At 44.8% G+C, this 27103-nt stretch overlaps 1 protein-coding gene across 3 annotated transcripts; it reads right to left on the bottom strand.

The window, feature by feature from the left end:
• Positions 1–1388: 1388 nt before the first annotated feature.
• LOC120986321 lies at positions 1389–21321 on the bottom strand. 3 transcript variants are annotated; one of them, XR_005775669.1, is made up of 6 exons: positions 21267–21317; positions 18006–19143; positions 16984–17110; positions 15246–15332; positions 4459–6312; positions 1389–1398 (listed from the first exon to the last, which is right to left on the bottom strand). XR_005775669.1 is itself a non-coding variant. In XM_040414838.1 (5 exons), the coding sequence occupies exons 2-5, from the start codon at positions 18669–18671 to the stop codon at positions 6215–6217; spliced, it is 978 nt and encodes a 325-aa protein (XP_040270772.1). In that variant the 5' UTR covers positions 18672–19143; positions 21271–21321; the 3' UTR covers positions 3663–6214. The 3 variants fall into 3 exon arrangements, 2 of the variants coding, with proteins under 2 accessions (XP_040270772.1, XP_040270771.1); XM_040414838.1 differs by lacking the exon at positions 1389–1398 and having other exon boundaries at positions 3663–6312; positions 21271–21321; XM_040414837.1 differs by lacking the exon at positions 1389–1398 and having other exon boundaries at positions 3663–6312.
• Positions 21322–27103: the final 5782 nt, after the last annotated feature.

Genomic DNA, 27103 nt, shown 5'->3' with positions numbered 1-27103 from the left:
ACCATCCACCCTCAACAAGGGACAATTTTTGGAAGCTTTGAAATATGAAAAAGCATAACACATGGCAACAGAGTGGTCTGTTTTTAAAACACACTGTGGGAAATAAATCAAAGACTTTATCTATAACTTCCGACACTTTCTGGTAATTATGGTAAATGCGGCGCAAAGTCACATCCTCTTTTAATCGGCACTTCAGAAAAGTGCCAAAGCACCTCAAAAAGGTACAAATGATGGTGCACAGATGCTGTGCGCCTTAAATTTGCGACTTTTTTACTCTCCACATTGCAGCGTATAGGGCTTTGATAATTGTCCCCCACAGTTTGTTAATGCCGTTAAACATGCGTATACCCATTGCCATGTACAGTATAGTCACTCAGACATGAATTTGCTGTTGCGGTCATTGCATTCAAGAGCTTAGGGAGGTGAGAGAAAAATGCAATATTAATTAACCCCCTTTGCCAACTGCTCAAAATAAAATTTGTCAGCGGTCGGGCACTTTAAAAATGGCGCCTGCTCACCATAAGATGCACCCAGGACTAATGTATGCGATCAACAGTAACATTGATTGCGTACCTTTAACCCCTCAGATGCAGTGGTCAAATGTGATTATGATTAACGAAAAGAGACTAGAGAATGTTATATACCAATTTCCAGGGCAATTGGAGCTTCTTTGGTCGTGGCTGAAATCAATTTGGTTCCCAACAGAACCAAATCTCAAAAGGGTCTATCATCTTTACTAGTACAATTGCATTTATGGGCTCCAATCAGTTCATTTTGGTAAAAATGTTTTTAAAGCAGTGATTTACAACTAATAGGGTGGGTTCCACTTCTGGTATAACACCCCATCAGACATATATGGTATATACTGTGATAACCCCATATACATCTCACATAGGAGCATCCTTCAAGTTATATTTAAAGGTGTTACAATCTAACAATATGGCCAGTAGAGATCAGGCAAGGCTGTGCACCCCTGGAAACAGAAAGTAGAGCAGGGTGTCTGGGCTTTATGGAGCTATGGTGAATAAACGTTAATGGACCAATACAATCTCCAAGACAAGATGAAGTACAGTTTCTTTCCATAGTCTTGAAGTGACAGACCAGCTACATGTAAGGCCCTAATACCCTAATGATAATGAGATCACTCTGCTGACTCTGTCTCAGGCTACATTGTAAAGCTGAATTTGTGCTAATGAAAACAGGGAGGGAAAAAACAGCTTTATGTCTGCTTCAGAGGCCACTGTGCTAGAAGCTCTTCAGTTTACAAAATAATTTTTTAATTTTTTTTGGTACTTATAATCCCTATCCTGCGATATATCTATACATTGTGTTTTTAATCATTTTCATTCAGTAGATATGTCAAAATAACGTAACTTTTATAATATGCTAATTACCTGTCTACAGCAAGTAGGACGTCTTCTGCTGTAGCTGCCGCAAAAAAACGCCCCCTCGTCCTGTTGATTGACAGGGCCAGCCGCGATCTCCTCCTCCGACTGGCCCTCGTCAGCATTTCAAAAATAGCGCGCCTTTGTTGATTCGGCGCAGGCGCTCTGAGAGAAGGAGGCTCGCCTCCTCAGCACTCCTCAGTGCGCCCTGCGCCGATGACGTCTTCTCTTTCGGTGACGTCATATCTTACTGACCGAAAACTGATTAATAACACAATGTTTAGATATAGCGCAGGATAGGGATTATAAGTACACAAATAAAAAAAAGAGTTTAGTGGGGTGACAGAAGCCCTTTAAATCAGCTGGATAATCTTACCACAGTTACTTTCCAACCCACTTTTGAAAACTTAGTAAGTGTAGTAAAAATTCAACAGGCTTTAAAATTGGTGAGCAAGTGAGCCCAAAAAGTCGCACAACCCTACCCTTGAGAATTTATTTGAGCCAGAATTGGCTTGATAAATTCCCCCCCCTTAAAAGGGGTTATCCGACTCTTTGAAACTGATGGACCTACCCTCTGGATGGGTCATCAGCATCTGATCAGTGGGGGTCTGACACCCAGGACTCCTGCCGATCAGCTGTTAGAAAACACCCCGGCGCTCCTGTGAGTGCTATGGCCTTCTTGCTACTTACACTAGGACAGTGACTTCAAGACCATCAGTCACGTGGCCTAGGAGCAGCTCAGCCCCATTAAGTTCCCAAATGACAGGAGTACTGCTTCCTGCACGTAGGTAGGTATAAGAAGCCTGTGATGTCATTAATAGAAGCAGATTGATATACAGTTTACAGAAAAAGATTCAGTATTGTTCTTGCTCACGGTTTAGGAGTCCTGCTGGTGATCTCATCAGTATTGACCATCATCTCTGTATAAAACACTTATACAAAGAAAGCTGTCAATCACTGATAGGACCACCCACTGGACTCCTAAGCACATAAGGAGCAGGCATTTAAATTAATAAAATACAATTCTACTTATTACACAAACTATCTGCTCAACTCCACCTGCTCTATAATAGGCTGACCGCAGATCAGCTGCAGGGTTGCCAACCAGAATTTTTATTTTTCTGGACAACTTATCCTAAAATCACGTACAGGCAACATTTTTCACTGACAGATTGGAAAAACCATAATGACAAAGATTATATGTAATATATATGTCTATAGCTCAATATACTGATAAGAACTCATTACAAGAATTTACTGTGAGCTGTAGAACAATTATAATTATTACCAAAATAGTCTAGTCAAAACCTCCAGTCTAAAAAAATGAATAAAAATCTATTGTTTTCACGGATACAGGGAAAAAGTCACCTATTTTTTTGGACTGTCCAGAAATTTCTGTACAGTTGGCATTCCTGATGAGCTGGCATGTTCTACATGAGTGGTACCCTTTAAAGAGGTTCTCCAGGAATAATGAGTTTTTAGCAAGCACCGCAGCCTGCCTCTCTAAACAAAAGACTCATACTTAGCTGCTCCCGTCCTCCATGTTTCCTCCGCTGTGTCAGTGTTCCAGTCCTTACAGTGTTGACATCCAATGCAGCATTAGCATGGTCACATGCTCCATTGCAGCTAGTGACTGGCTTTAGCGGTGATGTAGCCATATAGAGTATGTCACCATTGAAGCTAGTCATTGGCTGCAGAGCAGTATGTCACCATGGCCAATACTGTGCCGGACGTCAACACTGTGGGGACTGGAACATGGACACAGCAGCGGAGTTGGAGGACCAGAGCAGCTGGGAGCAGGCAAGTATGAATCTTCTATTTAGAGAGACAAGCTGTGAGAAATTGCTAAAAACTCATTATTTCCCTTTAAGGGACTTGATCTGTAACATTACGCATACTACTTCATACTGTGACATCACTGTTTATTTTTCCAGTAGCTTTCACCAAGTTTATTATCCCCGTACTGTGACATCACTGTGTTTATTATCCCCGTACTGTGACATCACTGTGTTTATTATCCCCGTACTGTGACATCACTGTGTTTATTATCCCCGTACTGTGACATCACTGTGTTTATTATCCCCGTACTGTGACATCACTGTGTTTATTATCCCCGTACTGTGACATCACTGTGTTTATTATCCCCGTACTGTGACATCACTGTGTTTATTATCCCCGTACTGTGACACCACTGTGTTTATCCCTGTACTGTGATATCACTGTAGGCTTTAGTTGTTGATGATTTATGAAATCTTTCCCAGGTAGGGTCGTAATTGTTCATTACTCCTTTACTGGTCACATCACTGTGTGGATTACTCCTGTATGGTGACATCACTGTATAAATTAACCCTGTAATGTATGCATTATCTCTGCACTGTGACATCAGTGTGCATTATCCCTGTACTGTAACATCCCTGTGTGCATCGTCTTTGCACTGTGACATCACTGTGTGCATTGTTGCATCAGCATGCTGATTATTATCCATGTGTGGTGACCACACGGTCCCATGGGCATTAGCTGTGACAACAGAATCTTACCAACACTCATGTTTACATCACACCTGTGCATTATTCCCACACCGTGATGTCACCCGCGCGTGCAAAAACCCCTTCAGTGACACCAATTTCTTTCTCCACTATCTACAGAGAACTAGCTGTATATTTTTAGAAAGTAGGGAGGGATCAAGGAAAGGTGTCTGGACTGCTTCATTAGGAGCTCACCGGTACTGAAAAGAGTAAGGGAGTAGATAAGCTACTGAGCATGTTCGTCCACCTCTGAATGTAGACGGTGAGCCAGCAAGGGTAAACAGTAAGGGGCGCTACCAGGAGGAAAATGTAATGTACATAAAAAATGACCTATATTTTTATACTATATACACAAACACTAATACTTATTTTGAAATGTCCTATCCATTGCATAGGATAACTACTTTAAGAGTTTACCAAGGATTACAGAACTGAATTTTAGAAGGTCCTTATTTTCAGGTCAGTAACCCAGATATGACCATGGTTTCTAGCTACTACCAGCTCTGAACTGCACTGGTAAAAGATTAAGAAGCCTGGTCCCAATAAACCTGCCCATCACATAAAACGCCATTTCCGATAGAAGTTGAGAAGACAAAGTAGCTTGACCTTATGGCAATAGGCAATGTATGCCTTTTTTTTCAAGTAGCAAGCCCCTTTGAGACTGCACTGAGTAGAAGTTTTGCATGTTGAGTATGCATGCCGCTTCTCCATTCAAAGTCTATGGGGCAAATGGAGACAGCCAGGGGCTCTGAGGTGAGACTTGGTATTCGCTCTCTGTGGTTGTTCTTCCAATCCGGTTTTCTGGAGTGTTCCCTTGACTGATCACTCTGCATTTTTAACCTTACGTTGTCGCCATGTGGATTTTCATTTTTTGTATGAATTTTTTTATGTTTTATGAGATGCGAGCTATGGTAAAAATGTTTTTTCACACATAGTGCAGGCATACGGCTTCTCGCCAGTGTGCATTCGGAGATGAATGGCAAGGTTTGAGCTACGAGGGGAAAAACATCTTCCCACACTCAGAGCAACCATAGGCTTTTTCACCAGTATGGATAAGTTGGTGTTTCCTCCGTGTAGAACTGTGTGTGAATTTCTGCCCACATTCATTACAGGCAAAATCTCTCTCTGTTTTGTGAGTTCGCTGGTGGCTTGTAAGTTGGACTTGTCTGTGAAGCCTTTTCCACATTCTGGACACTCGTACGGTTTTTTCCCTGTGTGTGTTCTTTGGTGTATGGCAAGATGAGACCCCCGAATGAAGGTTTTTCCACATTCCTTGCAGTCATAAGGCCTTTCACCTGTGTGTATAATTTGGTGTTTTATCAGCGTCGAACTGCAGGAAAAACTTTTTACCACAAATGTCACAACCAAATGGGCCTATCGCCTGTGTGAGATTTGATGTGCACGGTCAAGCGGGTCTTAGAGAAGAAGCTTTCCCCACACTCGCTACAAACAAAACGGTTTATCTCCGATGTGCACCCTCTTATGTATCACGAATGCCGAGTTGTAGCTGAAGCTCTTGCCACACTCATTGCAGGAATATGGTCTCTCTCCGGTGTGATTCTCGAATGACTTACAAGGTTTGACCTATCGATGAAAGGTTTTTCCACATTCAGAAACACATGTATGGTTTTTCCCCTGTGTGGATTCTATAATGGACATGAAGGTTGGATTTCCGAGTGAAGCATTTATCACACTGTGTACAACCGGTAAGCCTTTTCACTTTTCTTGGGTGTTTTTCGGCGGTGGACACTAGGTCTATCCGCTAAACGTTGTTTACATGTTATACAGTCTTTCCGTCCTGGATGTAGCTTCTTACCATCACCTAGGTGGTGGCCACACTCAGTACACTGTTCCTTACTAATGCGTGTCTTCTGCTGGACCTCAAGATGAGAAGACTCTGTAAAGTTTTTCTCAAGTTTCAGACACGGAGATGGCTTCATGCTTGAGTGAGTCCTTTGGTGCTTCACTAAAATACTCATCTCTGAAAAACACATGTTGCACTCTTCACATTTATATAACTTCTCATTTGAGTGCTTTTTCTGGTGGGACTTTAGTTGAGAACGTTGGAGAAATTGACTTCCACACTTTGTACATGAATAATCTCTAACACCCAATTTGACCTAAATCCTTACGTGATTGCGTGGATTTCTTGTGCTGTCTATTCTTTTTCAATTCAACCTTTGCAGAATCCCTATTGACATCAGATGGACAACCTAAACCTATTGGTTCATGAAATATAGAGCATAATCCAGGTGTCTTGGGGCCACAACCATCCATTGTTTTCTCTCCGATTGGGACTGTTCTTCAGGTGTATGGGCAAAGATCATCATCATGGGTCAAATATGATCGCTGGCTGAAGTTCTGCACATTGTTTGGATCCATAGGAATCCCAGTTGACAAATCTGTAAAGACATTTTTATGAAGTCAATTTGAGTAAAAAAATTATAGTAATTTTACTTGAATTGTATTCCATCAATAGCCAAAAAGAAATTAAGTTAAAAGGATTCTGGGTTATAGATATTAATGATCTATCCTCTGGATAGGTAATCCATATCAGATCGGTGAGGGTCCAACACCCAGTTGGGTGTAACACAAAGAACTCTTAATCCCTAGAGTCCTGGCAACGTACTTGTATGGCGGAAGGAGGGATTATTAAATATGGCACCTGCTTGCAAGCACCATAGCTGCTGGATCTCTGCTGTTTCAAACAGCAGAGGCCTGGGGCTAATGTCTGCAAATGCCTATCGTAATACAGCAAATAGCGTAACGAAAAAAAAAAATCTATATATTAAATAAAAATGGCCTCGTCATTTCACTTACCCCAAAAAAAAAAAAAAAAAAAAAAATGTGATCAAAAAGTTACACATGCTAATAATGGGGTTTAGAAATGGAAATTAAAGGAAAAAAATTCCCAAGTTTTTATTTTTCAATATTAAAACATAAATCTATTCAAATACATTGTAATTGTACTGACCTAGAGAATGAAGGTAACAGATCAGTTTTTACTGAATAGTTGAACGCTGAAGAGACAAAATCAGTAAAACTGTGGCAGAACTGCCACACTTGGAATTTTCTCCAGCTTTCCACCACATTGTAATGTAATATTAAATGGTGCCGCTAGAAGAACATTTGTCCTGCAAGAGAAAAGCCCTCATACGGCTATGTGAACAGAAAAATAAAAAAAAAGTCGTGGCTCCAGGAAGGAAAAATGAAAACGCAAAAACGAAATATCTCAGGAGGTTGAGCAGTTTAATGAGTAATTAACTATTACAATTCCTTACTGGATTCTTCTTCCTTTTGGAATGAGTCTAGTTGGTCCTCCCATATTGTGCTCAACAGAAAAATGTTTATAACCCTAGGACCTGATGCCAGAGGAACCAAATGGCCTCTGTGCTACAAAAGAAGTATTATACACTGCATATATTAGGAGAGAAGGCTGCAGATTTTGCATTTGGGTTCAGGAGCCTTAGGTTACACTTTTGGCATTCCAATCTTATTAGTTAACATTTGAGTAAGTGATCTCCGCAATGTACAAAGAAGTTCAAGACAAAACTATAATAAACTAAGTGCAGTAAATTCAATTGCCTAAACATTGAGTTTGGCAATCTAAAATTCCTCAAGTTAGTTTAAGGATATGTTCATATTGCAGATTTTTCACATGGAATTTGGCGCATATTATACAACGAAATGTGTGTAAATCGCCTGTTTCCCACATCCCAATGCTCCTCAATGGAAATCCATGAACATAGTTCATATGTCACAGATTTTTTGGCACACAGATTTGAAGGGACATGTTCTGACCCAATAACTAGGCAGCGAGTGTTGAGGTTCAAGAGACAATATGGCCAATGTGTAAACAGACCCACCTGTTTTAAAGATGTTTTTTAGCCAGGGCCTTGGATACCTACTCTTAACAATGGACGCAGACATCCATGTGCATCAGGGACATAGGTGTAGACACACTTCCAGACATTCAGTCTGCTCTAACCACAAGACTGACCTAATTAATTACAATACATAAGATAACACTCTGGTCCACTGTCTGGGGTAAAGACACAGTGTCTACTTGTAAGCTATGTGACCAAGCCCCTGTTTTGTGATGTGCGTTATCTTTTACTGTATATTGATTGGTTGCTGTAGTTTGTGTTCCTGCATAAAAAGGCCGAGCTGTGGCCATCAATAAAGTGAGTTCTTCTTCACCCTCCATCTACAGTCTTGTCTCTTATTGGGGGTAACAAATATACAGCTATCACACTAGCGCTTGGAAGAGCTTCTTCACTTGGATCACTACTGGATGCTGAGCTGACTCAATGATCAGGAAAAGGACACCCTCCAGCGGTGGAAAACCCCTCTACGCTCTGGGGTAACCACTAACATTGGTGGCATGCCAGTGGGATTAGTCCTATTTTCCAGAGGAGGTACTACATCCGTGGAGAATCAGTATGAGAAACTGAAACGGCTAACGTTGAAGGATTTGCTGGAGAGCTGTGGGCGTTCGGCTAGTAACCGACCACGACAGGAACTGATAGCTGAATTGTTGAATTGGACCAAAACAACACCATTGCCAACTCCAACCCCACCGAACGGAGAAGAGGACGAGATCCAGAGAACCGTACAAGAAGGCTGACACTCTATGGGCCGAATCCACCTGTGGAAATGGTAACCCAGCTTCTCAACGCAGCAATAAAGGAGTCAATGGAGCGTATCACCTATAGGTAATGACCGCACAAAGACCAGAGAGGCCGACGGTACTACGATTGTGACCCCCAGCGAGCGAAAAAGGTCCCATTTGCAGCATTTAAAGCATCCTAAGAGACAGAATGGAGATAGATAGATATTTGGCCAACTTTGAAAGGCAATATGCGCTACATCAGGTGGCACCCGAGGAATGGGTTACAATTTTTGTCGGGCAAAACTGTCAGGAAAGGCCAGTGAAGGTTTTCGTGCCATCCCAACCGAGGATGTTACAAATTATGCAACGGTAAAGGAAGCGCTACTGTTCCAGTATGCTGTAACCCCCCCCAAGCATACGGCGACGGTTTATGGAGTCCAAATGAAAAGGAGGAGATTCCTACTCAGAGTGGGCCTGTACGCTACACAGGGCCGCATCCCATTGGGTACAGGGATGCCAAGCCACCACAGGAGAAGGAGTTTTGCAGCTGTCCCTGCTCGAACATTTCATAGGAGCATTACAACCGGGCCTGAAGGAATGGGTTCAGGATTGACGGCCACTCACCCTACAGGATGCAGCGCACCTGGCAGATAAGTATACGGATTCCCGACGACAAGAAGCAACCACTGTACGTCCTCGTCCTGAGCCGACCATTACAAAACTAACTGCTAGGGCAGAGTTCCGTACTCCGGTCCCTCCAGATGCAGCCCGCTACTCTGGACCCCCCAGGTTCCAGCAGAACCAGTCCTGAGTACGGTGCCATGGATGCCAACAGCTGGGACACATCAGGGGCAACTGCCCCCTGGAACCACCCAGGTTAAACTGGGGACGACCCTCCAACCGTCCCCAACCTACACCAGCTGCCTACTGTGTGGAAGCTAAAGCCGAGGAATACTCTGGGGCCACCCTGACTCTCATACAGTGATACTTGTCTACAACAATGATCGCACCCGGAAGACTAACGCCGTCCAAGTCGCCGGAGGAGCTATTTATCGTTCTCCCCACCTGCCCGGGTTCATCTAAACTGGGGAGCTGGATCTGGTACTGTACAAGTGGGATATGGAAAACCTCCCAGCTGAAGTAATGCTGGTCAACAACCTTAAGCCCCTCACCTCAGCCTATGCTCATACCGCAGCCGCTCATACCAGTCACCACCCGTGCTCAAACCCGCAACCGCAGAGAACAACCCCACCGGTCGGGGAGACCTAGGTAAGATATACGGACTCCTTGACTATGACCTTAGCCCTGACGAACCCTAGCCTAACACCAGAAGAATTTGGTAGGGAGACTAGGGCTGACCCCACCCTCCAGAAGTATCACCTTAGGGTGGAGACAGGTCTGCCAGGTTCAGAAGGGGATAATATATGTATGGGTAACAAGACAAAGCTATACCGGTGATTCTGACATCCATCACCCTGGGGCCGCCCCTTCACAGACGTGCCTTAGCAGGACATTTGGGAATGACTCGCACCTCTCACCGAGTAACCCAGCACTTCTCCACAGATGTGCGACATTATTGCCGGACCTGCGATGTTTGCCAGCTGGTTAGTAAAAGGGAGGGGGGGGGGGGGGAAGAATCACCCCAAGGCGAAGCTGCCATCTATGCCCATCATAGAAGAGCCCTTCAGCCGGATAGCAGTCGACCTGATAGGGCCCCTCAAACGGCCTAGTCCATCCGGTAAACGATTTTTCCTTACCGTGGTGGACTATGCCACCCGCTATCCCGAAGCCGTTGCCTTATCCAATATTTAGGCAGACACCGTTGCCAATGCCTTGGTCGGGATATTCGCTAGGGTGGGTTTCCCTAGGGAGATCCTCTCCGACCAAGGGAGCCAGTTCACCGCTGAACTGACTCACCAATTTGTGAAGTCTGCCAAATTTAAGTCCCTACTTACCTCCCCGTACAACCCCCATAAGACGGCCTTTGTGTGCACTTCAACGGTACCTCAAATAAATGTTGAAAACGTCACAGACGAATACCGTGACTGAGAACGGTTTCTCGCCTCACCTCCTGTTTGCGTACAGAGGTGCCGCAGGAAATCCACAGGGTTCTCTCCTTTGAGCTACTGTAAGGGCGAAGGGTGCGAGGACTCCTTGAACTCATCAGGGAGCACTGGGAGGGAACCACCGAACAAGAGGGAGCCCCCGTTGTGTCATATGTGGTGCAGCTCTGGGACCGCATGGAACACTGGCACGGATGGTTAAGGAAAACCTCCAGGCGGCCCAGGAGCGGCAGAGGGTATGGTAGCCACTGACGATCAGACTGCTTACCATATTCCTGACCTCTTGAGTAGACAAGCCCCAGACCAATACCCTTAGGTCAGATCAAGCTAGGGGACCGACTGACTGCCACCGAGGGAGCAGATAAACTTATTAATAGCCACACAGTTCTCCCCAAGAACCAGGGTTTACAACACTAGATACTCATAGGGTAGAAACCCCAGGCCAGGCGCCGATTAGGCAAACCCCCATAAAGGATACCTGACGCCGTCCGAGCCAGCATGAGGTATGTTGAGGCTAAGGCCCCTTTCACACGAGCGAGTATTCCGCGCGGATGCGATTGCGGGAGGGTGAAACGCATTGCCACCGCACTGAATACCGACCCATTCATTTCTATGGGCTGTGCACACGAGCGGTGATTTTTCACGCATCACTTTTGCGTTGCGTGAAAATCGCAGCATGCTCCTCTTTGTGCGTTTTTCACGTAACGCAGGCCCCATAGAAATGAATGGGTGTTGCGTGAAAATCGCAAGCATCCGCAAGCAAGTGCGGATGCGGTGGCGATTTTCACGCACGGTTGCTAGAGACGATCGGGGATGGAGACCCGAACCTTATTATTTTCCCTTATAACATGGTTATAAGGGAAAATAATAGCATTCTGAATACAGAATGCTAAGTAAAACAGGGCTGGAGGGGTTAAAAAAAAAAAAAAAATCATTTAACTCACCCTTAATCCACTTGCTCGCGATGCCCGGCATCTCCGTCTGACTCTTTTACTGTATAGGACCTGTGGAGAGCATTAACTAAAGTTTAAGGACCTGGGATGACGTCACTCCGGTCATCACATGGTACGTCACATGATCTTTTACCATGGTGATTCACCATGGTTAAAAGATCATGTGACGTACCATGTGATGACCGGAGATGACGTCATCGAAGGTCCTTTAGCCAGGTCCCTAAAGAAAAGAATACAGAAGCAGATGCCGGCTGCGCTATCAAGTGGATTAAGGTGAGTTAAATTATTTTTTTATTTTTTTTAACACCTCCAGTGCTATTTTACTTTTCATTCTGTATTCAGAATGCTATTATTTTCCCTTATAACCATGTTATAAGGGAAAATAATACAATCCACAGAACACCGATCCCAAGCCCGAACTTCTGTGAAGAAAGTTCGGGGTTTGGGTACCAAACACGCACGATTTTACTCACGCGAGTGCAAAACGCATTACAATGTATTGCACTCGCGCGGAAAAATGCGCGGGTGTTTCCCGCAACGCACCCGCGCATTATTCAGCAACGCCCGTGTGAAAGAGGCCTAAGAGTTATTGAGCCGTCCGATAGTCCCTGGGCATCCCCAGTAGTCCTGGTACCAAAGAAGGAGGAGGCTACCCAGTTCTGGGTGGACTATCGGCGACTAAATGACAAAACCGTGACAGATGCCTACCCCATGCCCCGAGTGTATGAGATATTGGATCGCATTGCCATGGGGACAATATCTGTCCACCATTGACCTCTGTAAGGGGGTATTGGCAGATTCCCCTGGCCAAGGAGGATATCCCCAAGTCGGATTTTGTCACCACCCCCCCGTTTGGCTTGTACCAATTTAGTGTCATGCCATTCGGGATGAAATAACGCCCCAGCCACGTTCCAACGCTTGGTGATTGACTACTTGATGGCTTCCACTTGTGCAACTGGATGACATTTGCGATCTATATGCGACTCATGGGAGAGGCACGTGGGGGCAGTGCTAGATCAGATTCAGGCAGCTGGCCTGACTCTGAAACCAGACAAATGTCATATAGGCATGGTGAAGGTCCAGTATTTTGGCCACTGGGTCAGGTGTGGGCAGCGGCCAGAGTCCGCCAAGATAGAAGCTGTCGCTAACTGGCCCACACCCCGGACCAAGACCCAGGTCCTGGCCTTCCTGCGACAGCAGGGTATTACAGAATGTTTGTACATAGACTACAGCACCCTAGCTAAGCCCCTGACTGACCTCAAGAAAAGAACCTTCACTGAGAGGTCCTGTGGTCTCCCACCTGTTAAACTGCTTTCAAGCCTTGAAAGATGCTCTTATGCAGGCTCCTGTGTTGGCTGCCCCAGTCCCCTAACAAACGTTTTTACCGTCCACACCCGATGCTTCCATGTTCGGACTGGGGGCAGTTCTAAGCCAAGTGGAGAGGATGGAGGAGAGCACCCGGTCGCCTATATCAACCGCAAACTATTGCCCCCGGGAAGTGAGCTATACGGCAGTTGAAAAGGAGTGTTTGGCTTTAGTGTGGGCGCTGAAGAAACTCACCCCCTACTTGTATGGGCGTGAATTCACGGTAGTCACGGACCACAACCCCTTGGTCCAGGGAGCCTCCAGTTGACACGAAAAGGATCAACCGGGTCTGCTGGAGTGTTCCACAAAGAGGGAGCCCTGTAACAGATTCCCCATGTTTTAAAGATGGTTTTTAGCCAGGGCTTTGGATACCTACTCTTAACAATGGACGCAGACATCTATGTGTATCAGGGACATAGGTGTAGACACACTTCCAGACATTCAGTCTGCTCTAACCACAAGACTGACCTAATTAATTACAATACACAAGATAACACTCCGGTCCATTGTCTGGGTAAAGACACAGTGTCTACTTGTAAGCCATGTGACCAAGCCCCTGTTTTGTGAGTGCATTATCTTTTACTGTATATTGATTGGTTGCTGTAGTTTGTGCTCCTGCATAAAAAGGCCGAGCTGTGGCCATCAATAAAGTGAATTCTTCTTCACCCTTAAATCTACAGTCTTGTCTCTTATTGGGGGTAACAAATAACAGCTATCACACTAGCTCTTGGAAGAGCTTCTTCACTTGAATCACTGCTGGATGCTGAGCAGACTCCTCAACGATCGGGAAAAGGACACCCTCCAGCGGTGGAAACCCCTCTATGCTCCGGTGTAACCGCTTGTCTATATAGAGCAGAGCTACTGGTCAACTCAACTGATGACGCGTGTATGAAGAATCCAGGGAAGTTTATTCAGGCTGAATCCTTGTATTTATGTACAAAATAGTAGATGAACAGATTTTTTTTTGCCAGGGTTCAGCAGAACATGTGCACTTGTACAAGACATACATGTAAAATGGATGCCTCCATAGGGAGATGGGAGTGCTGATTACTTTTAGAGCCCGACTACAGGCAGACTGCAGGGACAACCTTAACCCCTTAGCGGCCACCTATACGCCTTTTTATGGCAGTAACTAAGAAACAGGCTGGGCCGCTGCCTTTTTACGGTGGCCCAATCTAGGTGCTGCATGGGTCTCCCATGCAGCGGAGAGCGGAGACTTGGTCCTCCAAAGAGCACCCCGCTCCTGCTCTAACAGCCCAGATAGGTAGAAGTGTTTTAAACCTATAGATTCCATGGGCAATAGCTATTGCCTGTGGAATGTAAGCGGTTTACAGAAGGAGTGGACTCCCTCTGTCTACTAATGGCACCCATGAATGAGATGGCAGGGTGCCGATGTGAAGGCCCCAGGCCTGCTTCCAACGTGTCACCAGCATAGCACTGACAGTAAAGTACTGTACATTACACTGCATAAGTAGTGCAATGTATTTTAGAAGTGATCAAAAAAAATCACCTAAAGAAAAAAAAAAAAAAAAAAAAACACGATTGTTTATTAAGGCCCAAACAGGCTGGTCACTAAGGGGTTTAAACCGCAAACATGCAATTAACAGCCATAGGATAATGCATAAACATGAGACATAACACAACATGTAAAACCGCAAATGTGCAGCAGAAATACAAGGGTCAGTGTCAGTTTTTTGTTGCAGACTGTTTTTCTGCAGCAAATGTCCTATTTTAGACCATTTTTAGGTCAGATGGACCCCGGTGAAATCAATGGGGCCATAATAAAACAAGTACACTAGTAAAATTGGCCTTTCAGGGGGTTAAAATAAAAATAATAATAATAATAGTCATCTCATCCACTTGCACGCACTACTCCTCAAACCATGCACAAAGGACCCGACGTTCCCAATGTAGTGACTTACATCACAGGTCCTGCGATACGTCATCACTAGGGATGAGCGAATCGACTTCGGATGAAAACATCCGAAGTCGATTTGCAAAAAAACTTTGTTTGAATACTGCACGGAGCGAGCGCTCCGTACAGTATTAGAATGTATTGCCCCGATGAACACAAGTTATTGCTTCGCGAAATCTCGCGAGACTTCAGGTAATAACGTCATAAATTCATTTTTACTGTAAAAAAAATAAAAAATAAATAAAACATTTCCCAAACTCTGAGGTACCTCTTGAGAGTGTGCCCTCAACTTTTGGGAAAGGTTTTTTGTTTTGTTTTTGCTTTCTTTTTGGCTTCATCAAAGAGGGTCAAGGACCCCATTTTTCCCAATAGGTTGGCGGTCCCAAAGAAAATATTTATGGCATAAGATTTGTCGATTATTCCTCACCTGAGTCAAATCGTGGGCAGTTGTATTCCCATAGGTCATCTTCTCCATTTATAATCCTCTGCACGATCTCTGGTTTTCCCCCAAAACCTGCAACCATCAGAGGATTACTCTTTGTTTTGAATCATGTTTAACAACGCTCCGCACAATCCATCTTCTCACGCTTCACACTTTCACCACACATCAACGTTCTCTTCTATGTCTAAAGCCAATTTCAGAAATGACTGGATGGGCAGCAGAGTGGCTCAGTGGTTAGCACTGGCAGGGGCGTTACTAGGGACAAAACATCAGGAATGTGGATCCTGGATGTTTTGCCAGGGGCCCCAAATTTAGGGCCCGCCACACATTCAACTGTATTGTCATTCTCAAGAGGGCAATCTAGTTAAATCCTACAGGGGGCGCAGGTGCCAATGTCTCCCTGTCATTCAATATCATAGGCCATAGGCACATATAGGGACATATCAATTGCTCAGAAGAAATTATGGTGTCATCGCAACTATCTGCACCAGGGCGCAGGCAACTCAGGCTGTAGCTGGCATCAAAGACAGCAGCACAGGATGGGAGTGAGGAGAGCAGATTTTTTTTATTTTACACTTTGGTGTAACATACAGTATTATTGGAGCACTATTACTACTGGAGCCACTAAAGAGGGTATGATAACCACTATAGGAACCAGTGGGCTGCATTATACCTACTGGAGAAGTTTTAGGAAGTACTATAGGAGGCACTGTAGGGAGGCCTTCTAACTAGTGGAGGCACTGTATGGAGGCCTTCTACTAGTGGAGGCACTGTATGGAGGCCTTCTAACTAGTGGAGGCACTGTATGGAGGCCTTCTAACTAGTGGAGGCACTGTATGGAGGCCTTCTAACTAGTGGAGGCACTGTATGGAGGCCTTTCTAACTAGTGGAGGCACTGTATGGAGGCCTTCTAACTAGTGGAGGCACTGTATGGAGGCCTTCTAACTAGTGGAGGCACTGTATGGAGGCCTTCTAACTAGTGGAGGCACTGTATGGAGGCCTTCTAACTAGTGGAGGCACTGTATGGAGGCCTTCTAACTAGTGGAGGCACTGTATGGAGGCCTTCTAACTAGTGGTGGCACTGTATGGAGGCCTTCTAACTAGTGGAGGCACTGTAGGGAGGCCTTCTAACTAGTGGAGGCACTGTAGGGAGGCCTTCTAACTAGTGGAGGCACTGTAGGGAGGCCTTATTACTATAGATGGTACAATATGGGGCTTAATCACTACTGGTAGCAGTTAGGAGATGGTTTATTACTACTGAGGGCTGTATTCAAATACAGGGTTTCAAGGCAAGAGCACTAACCACTTAGCTACTAAAAAAAAAAGCGTTGTGAAAACACCCCCAGGTCGGTATGATTCCGCAGCAATAATAAATCTCCCATAATATGGATGATCATAACAATTAAAACATTAGAGAAAGTAGAATATAAAATCTTAGTGTAATAAGTGTCATATCATTTTTATTCTTACAATAAATGTGTGGGGCATATGATTCTAATTATTTTTGCAACATACTTTGTTGATTTTGTACTTCTTTTTACTACAATGCTGCCTCTGAAGTTGTCTTTACTAGGGAAGAGATGCAGAGCGCAGTACAGAAGAGTGAAGAAGCTCCTCGCTCACTGCCTCCCTCCTATATGACTAAAACTGACTAAAGAGAGACGACAGAAAAAGCTTTCAAATCCTTGATGTTGGGTGGGATTACTATTTAATATTCTTTTACCTAATGACTGGAGCATTCGGTAATTGTCCATAGTGACTTCTCGATAAAGACACTTTTCACGATCTCCCAGAGATATCCACTCCTCCTTGGAAAAATGCACAGCAACATCACTAAACGTTAAAGAATCCTATAATAAAAAGATTAAAAAAAAATAACACATAATGCCAAGGACATGATTTGATTTTATTTTTTTAACTATGACTCCAATCTATTAATTAGAATTAATGGGCTGTCCAATTAGAAAAAAAAAAAAAACTTTGCTCCCCATTAGGCTGAGGTAGCAGAAGGCAGCTCTTGCTCTGGAGGACCCAACTGGTCCTCAATTTTTTTTAAAGGGGTTTCCCGGGATTTTAATAGTGATGACCTACCCAATATCAGATCGGTGTCGGACCCCCCCACCGATCAGCTGGTTGAAGGGAAGGCTGCACTCTGTGCAATGGGACGCCTTGTAGATACACTGCCTACCACTGCGCTGTCGACAGCGAGCAAATAAACAAAGGAAGGCTGCACTTGCATGGAGCGTGGCCTTCCCTTCAACCAGCTGATCAGCGGAGGATGGGTCATCAATATTAAATTCCCGGAAAACCCCTTTATTAAGGACAGGATACAATACCACACTTCTCCAGCTGTGGCCACATACTGTTTCACCTAATGGTATCAACTGATCGCCAGGGGTTTCAGCTGCTGGATCTACAGTGATCAGCTGATCTGGCCAACCCTTTCTCTAAAAGAGGACGAAGGTACAACCCCTTTAGTAAATCTCAAAGTGTGTATGATCAGATAGCTACAGAAAAGCAAATACATGTAGCATGTGATTTACACGTAAAGGTAGAAAGGAATCTCATCATTGGTTGTCTACATTCAGTATTCTGCTTCCGACTTTGAGATATTCTAGATCATATCTTGCACTACCATGCAGTAAACAGATGCCAGACTATCAAAATTATCAGTTGCCAATAGAATATTCTGGAATTAACATTGTCCTGAAGAACTCTTGAAGAAGTAAGATTGCAATTGCTTACACAATTCCTTGCTGGTTCCTGCTCGCTTTCTGGTTTAATTTCCATGGGTTCAGCAGATATTGGATGCATAGTTCTGAAGATGGTATTTTCTAATACATCCCACTGATTGTGTTGGGTGGAGAACCTGGTAGAGCCTAGAGTTTTATGTGGAAATTGAATAACATCTACAGGACTCAGCACCTTTCGATTATCACCAGGCTCAGATTTTATAGTCCCCATTGTGCTAATGTCCCAATCACTGTTGTGTTGAATATAAGTTGTAGGGTCCTCTAAGAATGTTTCCTCTGAAACACATACATTTATCTGCTCGGAAGGTGAATGTACATGGTTGTGTGTCGTTGTAGAGGATTTTTCCGAATCAGGTGGTGGTGACTCTGTTGACAACAAGGTCATAGTATCCAAAAGACCTTCAGACTGTGAGGTTTCTTTATCTTCAGTAGCGAGTCCCTGGAAGATTCCGTTGGAAACAAGACAATATACCTCCTTCAAGTTAACTCGGGGAACCTTGTCGTCAACAGTAGGCACACAATTAAAGGCCAATGGGGTTATCGTATTACAATTCAGATAACATTTTGGGTTTACCAGATGCAAATTGTCCTTAGGGAGGATCTTTTCAGAAGCAAAAGAATGACTCTGGTTGGACAACACATGCATAGAACCAGGCATGTTTCATCATCATTACTTTCAACCTTTATGGGCACCAAAGTAATACCCTCTCCAGCGTAGTCTCAATTTCCAATGTGCACTGTATGGCTATATCTACCATTTCTTTACGATGGTCTTCGATCTGTATGGACATACATGTACTGCAGGTAAATTTTCCTTGACCCACACCTATCAATTCAGTATTTATTCCAATATCTATAAAGCTTTTTGGAGGCTTCTCATAAGGTTCATGTGAGGGAGCCATGGTCGACATTAACTGTACCATGTCATGGGAAAGATTCTTCTCCATCAAAATTTGGGTTCCACACACTTTATAGTCCTGTTTTGTGAAATGCTTAGAACACATGTGATTCCTTTAGCTTTTTTGGTCCTCCAAAATCCTGGTCATAAGATTTAGGCTTCAATCTGGTAGGATCTTTTAGGAGAGGTTGTAAGATAATCGGTGGCGAAGAATTCAGTCATATTACTAGAACTGAAAAGACATAAAATGCAATGTCAGTGACATTTCTAGGACATCATTCCACAGTTTAACATTTGCCATCACACACTAGATCCATCAGGATTCCTTGGGATCGATTTCATAGCGGTGTTATGAGCAGAAACCACGATGTAAGTGTGAATAGAACCTAACATATTCTGCTCAGCGGCAACTGGGGGCGCTTTTTAGTGCTGCCTCAAATGGGAGGTGGAAGAAGGAAGCTAAGTGGGTGCAGTTTTTTAAGACATCTTTCAGATGGTGACAAGCTGCCAGAGCTGACGTAGGAATATGTGGTCATAGCTACTGAAGAGGCTTCCCAGAGTGTGCGATCACTGGTATACAGTATATAACAGGCATACCCCTAAGGCCTCCTGCACACGACCGTTTTTTTTTTTCTGTTTACTGGCAGTTTTTTGCACTCCGTATACAGAACCACTCATTTCAATGGTTCCGCAAAAAAACCGAATGTAGTCCGTATGCATTCCGTTTCCGTATTTCCGTTCCGTTGAAAGATAGAACATGTCCTATTATTGCCCGTAAATCACGTTCATGGCTCTATTCAAGTCAATGGATCTGCAAAAAATAAAACGGAACACATACGGAAATGCATCCGTATGTCTTCCGTATCTGTTCCTTTTTTGTGGAACCATCTATTAAAAATTTATGCCCAGCCCAATTTTTTCTATGTAATTATTGTATACTGTAAATGCCATACGGAAAAACGGAACGGGAACACAACGGAAAGAAAAAAAACTAAACAACGAATCCGTGAAAAACAGACCACAAAACACTGAAAGCCATACGGTCGTGTGCAGGAGGCCTAAGGCCTTGTCCACACGCATCAGTATTTTTATTTTTTTGTGACCGTGGGCCACTCGAAAAATTACAGAAATATGCACTACTTTGGTCCATTGACGTCTATGGGTCATCCTGATGACATCCGTGTTTGGTCCGTTTTTTCACTGATATGGGATGCTTTCAGCTGAGCATTGTCCGTGTAATATGGATGGCACACGGACCAGACACGGACTGATTTTGTCACAGATTCAAATGGACATGGAAATGTGAATGAGACCAAACACTGTGGCAACCATAGTGGCTTCTACAAGGCCCATGGACTCAGGGGAGTCCGGCTCTGGGTAGTATATATTGAATTGTTGACTGCCAGTATCCTGTTCACCCATGGGTGCTGCTGCACACAGGGGGAGACTTACCAAAACTGGTATAAAGTAAAACTGGCTTAGTTGCCCATAGCAACCAATCAGATTCATCCTTTTTCCAAAGAAGCTCTGAAATATGAAAGGTGGCATCTGATTGGTTGCTACGGGCAACTAGGCCAGTTTTCCTTTATACCAGTTTTGATAAGTCTCCCCAGGGGTCTCGACACAAGCCAGGCATCCGGATTAATTTTGGCACCTGACCTGGGGTGTAGATTAATTTTGGGGTCTGAATTATAAGACACAGTATATCACATGGAGCTGGTGGTGTTCTGGGTAAGGGGCTCAGAAGTCCTTAGCTACACCCCATACGTGTGGGCAAGGCTTATACATATTCACATATAACAAGTTAGGCCTCATGCACACGACCGTATGCATTTGGCACTCCGCAAAATACAGATACGGTCTGTGTCGCATCCGCATTTTTTGGCGGACCCATTGACTTCAATAGGTCCATGGTGTGCAGTTAGCGGCCACCTTCTGTGGAACGGAGGCAGAAGGCACGTGGATGATCCGTGTGCGGTCTGTAGAGCATGTCCACAAAATGCAGTCCGTGGACTGACTGAAGTCAATGGGTCTGCAAAACAATAAATAAAATGGATGCCATATGGATGTCATCTGTATTTTCTGGATCGTGTGAATACCCCCTTACATCGTCTGCTTGCAGTTAACCATATAAACCCTTCCTTCCCCTCTACTAGAAACAACAGGGGGTCTCACTATCCGGACGGCCCCTCCGAGAGCAGCATTCAGAGGGGATTTCCTCACATGCAGCAGGACTGTAAACAATAGGGTCCTATTAATGGCCGCTAGTCTGCAGTGTCACATTATCATTGAGCTCCAGCTCCTAGGAGAACCTCAGACCTTCCAGGCAGCATGCAGGGGCAGGACAACACATACCTACTCTGAATTCAGCTGAGATCATCCTCTGGATTCCTTCCTGCAAAGGACTTCCTGGCGTAAAGTGTGGAGGAAGTGATATAGTGGCTTTCTGCAGCAAAGCATGATGGGGATTGTAGTTCTGGCACAAACTGCACATAGTCAGCACCACAGCAAGTTCCTGCAGCGACGGCCTTAGTATTGGCCACTTTAACCCTTCTGCTGCCAGACCTTATTGAAATAATGGATCATATCACTTAGGCCTCGTCCACATTAGTGATGAGCGGCAGGGGCTATATTCGAATTCGCGATATTTCACGAATAGTTTGTAGAATATTCGTCATATATTCGCGAATTTTGAGAATTCGAGATTATTTTATTGAATGCAAAAAATCGGCAATGTAAAAATCGCGTAATGAGAATTCATTTCAATGGGAGATGGGGAATGGAAGAACGGAACACTACGAAAGCACTACGGAGTGCTTTCCGGGGTTCCGTTCCATGCTTCCGCACCGCAAAAAGATAGAACTTGCTCTATCTTTTTTGCGGAACAGAAGGATCGCGGACCCATTCGAGTGAATGGGTTTGCGTTTCCCATGCGCCTAACCCACGGATGGTGCCCGTGCATTGTGGACCGCAATTTGCGGTCCACAGCACGGGCACGGGCTTCACACGTTCGTGTGAACGAGCCCTAAATATGTCTGTTCACATGTCAGTATTTTTTTACTGACCGTGGGTCAGTAAAAAAATCACGGAGTCATGCACTATTTTGATCCGTGATGCGGACCAAGCACGCCCATAGAACTATATGGGTCCTTGAAAATTAAAGATGGGATCCGTGTTGCGTCCGTTTTTTACTAAAGACAGATAGGACATTCTTTGGAAATTAATTTTAGGCCTAGTTCACACGAACGTGTGTGATCCGTGGCCGTATTGCGGCCCGCAAATTGCGGGCCGCAATACACGGCCACAGTTCCGTGTGCATTCCGCATCACGGATGTGGACCCATTCATTTCAAAGGGTCCGCAAATCCGGAATTGCGGAACGGCCGCACGGAACGGGACCCCTCGGAAGCACTACGTAGTGCTTCCGTGGGGTTGCGTCCCGTACTCCCGTTCCGCAAAAAGATAGAACATGTCCTATCTTTTTGCGGAACGGGCGGAGCGCGGACCCATTAAAGTGAATGGGTCCGCGATCTGATGCGGCTGACCTACGGCCGGCGATCGTGCATTGCGGCCCGCAGCACAGGCACGGGTCACAAACGTTCGTGTGAACTCAGCCTTAAGATGAGCGTCCGTGAATAACGGACAAACGGATGGTAAAAACTGCGTGCTTGGCCTTAGGCCTCGTGCACAACCGTGCCCGTTTTGCGGTCTGGAAACCACAGATCTGTAAAATACAGATTCGATCACTGTGTCATCTGTATTTTTTTATATTTTTTTTGCATACCTATTGACTTCAATAAGTCTGCATTTTGCAGACATAGGGGCACATTTACTATAGTGTCTGTGTCTGTTTTTAGGTGCAAAAACGTTGCATTTGCGCCTCATTCGCCTATTTAGATTTTTTTGAATAATTTTAGAAGTTTTCTAACCTTTGCGCCTATTTATGTAGGTGCCCTTTGTTTTGCGCCTGTTTTAGTTGCACAGTCTAATTTCGACTCCACTCCAGGGCTGGTGTACTGTTCTTCGTCTGTTATGAGTGGTGAGTTGCGCCACATTTTGTCTAAAAAGTTGCACTTTCAGGGAAAGGCTACATGCACACGACCGCAAAACGGATGATGTTCCGCATGGCATCCGTTTTTTTTGCGGATCCGTTTTTTTTACGGACCCATTGTAATAATGCCTATCCTTGTCCGCAAACTAGAAAAAAATAGGACATGCATTATTTTTTTTGCGGAGCAACGGAACGGACATACTGATGTGGACAGCAAAAAGGAACGGACACGGAAATAAAATACGGTCGTGTGCATGAGGCCAAAGGTGCACCTACTTTCAGCTCACTTGCGCAACATTTTCATGCGCATGCTAATTAGATCAGTCTTAGAGGATATGAACCTATCGTACTGAAAGAGAACCACTAGAGGTCAGACTACGGACTCGTGCACACGACCATATGTGTTTTACGATCAATAAAAAATACGAATGACGTTCGTGTGCATTCCATGTTTTGCGGAATGGAACAGCTGGCCCCTAATAGTCCTATCCTTGTCGGTAATGCGGACAATAATAGGACATGTTCTATTTTTTTTTGCGGAAAGGACATATGGAAACGGAATGCACACGGAGTAACTTCCGTTTTTTCTTGTGGACCCATTGAAAAGAATGGTTCTGCATAGGGTGTGCAAAAAAATGGAACGGACACGGAAAGAAAATACATTCGTGTGCATGAGCCCTAAGCCCTCGTTCACATTTCCGTGAAAAAGGCGTCCTTATTTAATCCTTGAAGGATCCGTGGATGGTCCGTGTCCGTTTTTACCCTCCCCGTGTCATTCGTAATCCATGGACGTTGCTTAGCTGAAGATCAATTTCAAGAGCATTTCCTATCTGTCTTCCGTGAAAAACAGAAGCACTACGGACGCCATCAGTGTTGTGACCGGGATTTTCACGGACCTATAGACTTCTATAGGCGTGCTTGGTCTGCATCACGGACGAAAGTGTTTCATGCCTCTGTGATTTTTTTTTTACTGACCCACGGTCAGTAAAAAGATACCGATGGGTGAACAGACACATTCAAATCAATGGGTACATGTGCTGTCCGTGGAAAATGCAGACAGCACGCGTCAGTGAAAAACGGAAGTGTGGACGAGGCCTAATAGCAATACGCCTAGTCTCTTTCAGGAATCTCTGTGAGACTTTTAGTAAATACTAGGCAAAAGGCCAACAGACAACGCGAATACCGTACTCCTGTCTGATTGTATGCCTGAAAAGAGGCGACAAATGTGCCTTATCGTCCATCTTTTTGCAGAATGGACATATGGATGCAGAAGGCACACAAATGATCTGTGTGCTTACTGTACGTCCTATACTTGATCCCAAAATGCAGACTACGGACCCATTGAAGTCAATGGGTCTTCAAAAACTGTGGATGCAACACAGACGGTATCCATATTTTGCGATTCTGCAATTTGCGGATTGCAAAATACATACGGTCGTGTGCATGAGGCTTTATACTGCAGCTCTTAAAGGTTTTGCCCCATTTTTGACAACTTATACCTTATCAACAGGATAGAGGATAGGTCATCAGGGTCCTACCGCTGGGGCCCCCGCCGAACCCCTTTATGGGAACAGCGGTCTGTTGGTGCTGCAATGTGTTTAAATTCTCATTGGGTTGACGGTGTTTTGTTTTCTGAGATATTTTAACTGATCAGTGGGGGTCCGACACCCAGGACGCCTGCTGATCAGCTGTTTGAGAAGGCACTGGCGTTCCGAATAGCGAGGAGGCCTTCCTGCAGCTTTGCCAAGGCAAGCGACATTGCTGTCACATGGCTTAGGCAAAGTGAATGGGGCTGAGTTTTCATACCAAGCATTTCCGCTATTCAATGTACGGCGCAGTGCTTGGTGAGCTCTCTCAGGTGTCGGACCCCCACAGGATAGGTCATCAGTTAAAATATCTCGTAAAATCCCTTTAGGGCTCATGCACAAAAATGTATTTTCTTCCCGTGTCCATTCTTTTTTTGGCGGACCGTATGCCTAACCATAACCATTCAGTTCAATGGGTCCGCAAAAAAACGGAAGTTACTCCGTGTGCATTCCATTTCCATTCCGCAAAAAAATAGAACATGTCCTATTATTGTACGCATTACGGACAAGGATAGGACTGTTCTATTAGGGGCCAGTTGTTCCGTTCCGCAAAATACGGAATGCACACGGATGTCATCCATATTTTTTGTGGATCCGTTTTTGTGGACCTCAAAATACATACGGCCGTGTGCATGAGCCCTTAGGTCTTGCTCACACGAGCCGTATTGCGGCCCGCATATGGCGGGTCCGCGATACACGGGGCACCTGCCGTGTGCATTCCGCATCACAGATGCGGACCCATTCACTTGAATGTGTCCGCAAATCCGGAGATGCGGTGCGGAACGGAACCACACGGAAGCACTACGGAGTGCTTCCGTGGGTTCCGTGCCTCTGCACCGCAAAAATATAGAACTTGCTCTATCTTTTTGCCGAACCGAAGGATTGCGGACCCCATTCTGCGCTGAACCTTCAGTGAGTTTATAATATCCAAGATGGGTCATGGGTGCTGTGCTTTGTCCACTTATCCAATGAAATACCAAAGATACCTACCTGATGAAAGATCTAAAATCCTTGAAGTCTTTTCCTTTTTTTCTTTCACTTATCTTCTAGCAGTTTGGTACCTGCTCATTTTTCAGGCAATGGTTTCTGCATGTCGTAAGGCAGGGCTGATCCACAGTCTTTGTGTCGGACACATCTCCGAGACCGACCGCCGCTCCCTTGACCTGAACTGACTGCATCATAGTGGTTTTGTGACACAGTTCCTATTTGATGGCGGGGCTGTTGGAGTGTTACTATGATAGTCAGTTCGGATTAGGGGAGCCGTGGTAGGTACGGCCAACAGGAATCATGTTTCCTTGGCCGATCACATAATATTGTCAAAATTAATCAGCCTTCATTTTACAGGTATTTTACAACCCTTTGTGTTGTGCTGGTGTAAATTTGAGTCTTTTATTTGAACATTTCCTTTTTTTATTCCTTGTATGGGTAATTTTTCTTTTTTATAATATCTCACCTTCTGTCACTAGAATCCAGGCCAATGGTGTACTAGGCAAGTGTATATCAATGTTCCCCGATCAAGTACCCTCTAATTAAATTACATCAAAGAACCCCCTCTGGCTGTTCGAGATGAAGTTGGGTGGGCCCAAGCTCTGAAGCCGCTCTAATCACCGCCCTGTGGCCGCCCCAGACGCTGTCCTGAGGATGATTCAGCTACTGTTCGGGGGGCCGTATTGACTGTTATCCTGAAGGTGAACCGGCCATCGCCGCTGCTGATTTACCTGGGTCGCTCCTGACTGAGTGCCGTTTTGCTGCTGCCCTGCCACCTACTGGCCGCTGCTTTTCTCTGCACCCGGAATGAGTATATGGAAGTCTCCAAGAGACGGGGGATGAGCGGAGCCGCATATAAGACCTAGGAGTGAAGGTGGACTGGTTCGGCTGCGTGAGTACTTCACTCTGCTCCTCGGAACTGTGGTGAGATGCATACTTACCTGTTGGAGCTGTGCTAACTAAATAGTCAATATAATACCGAATGAGGGTGCGGGCTGGGGTGAGTTGAGGAGGCCACGATATCGTCCTAAATTGAGTGGTCCCCCTACCCCTGTGACCGGCGACCTGTATCTAGAGTACGGTAGAGGTGGAGGAGGACTCTGGGCCAAGAAAGATTAAAGTGGAGGAAGTGTTGCTGTTCTGGGGCGAGTATGTGGGCAAGGGCAGTATACAAATTAGCGGGACAGAGAACATACGGTCTAAATGTCTTTTTCAGCTGAATATGGCAAAATTGATTTGGCTGGTGGCACAAAAAGGAAAGGCTGTTAACCCTTACTTAGATCCTAATCCCTAATGGACTTGGATGACCAAATTCTAACTAAAGCTGATCCAGATTGCTAGAGGGGCTAATGGAATCACAATGCTACATGGGGAAGATCTGATAATAATGAACTAACCTGACTAATTCAACTAATAACTGGTTTGGCGTTACAACTGTTACTGGACTGTTGGCAATCTCTATGTCACTAACCACTTAGAACTGATGGACCTACAAGTGGCTGAGCCTCTAATCAACTAATGGTATTTCATTGTGCTAAAGGCAAAGATGAACTGCAGATTGATAGTGGA

This window comes from Bufo bufo, chromosome 1 (assembly GCF_905171765.1).
Source record: "Bufo bufo chromosome 1, aBufBuf1.1, whole genome shotgun sequence".
Lineage (NCBI taxonomy): Eukaryota > Metazoa > Chordata > Amphibia > Anura > Bufonidae > Bufo > Bufo bufo.
The sequence above is the reverse complement of the archived record's forward strand: the minus strand, read 5'-3'. Positions and strand labels throughout refer to the sequence as shown.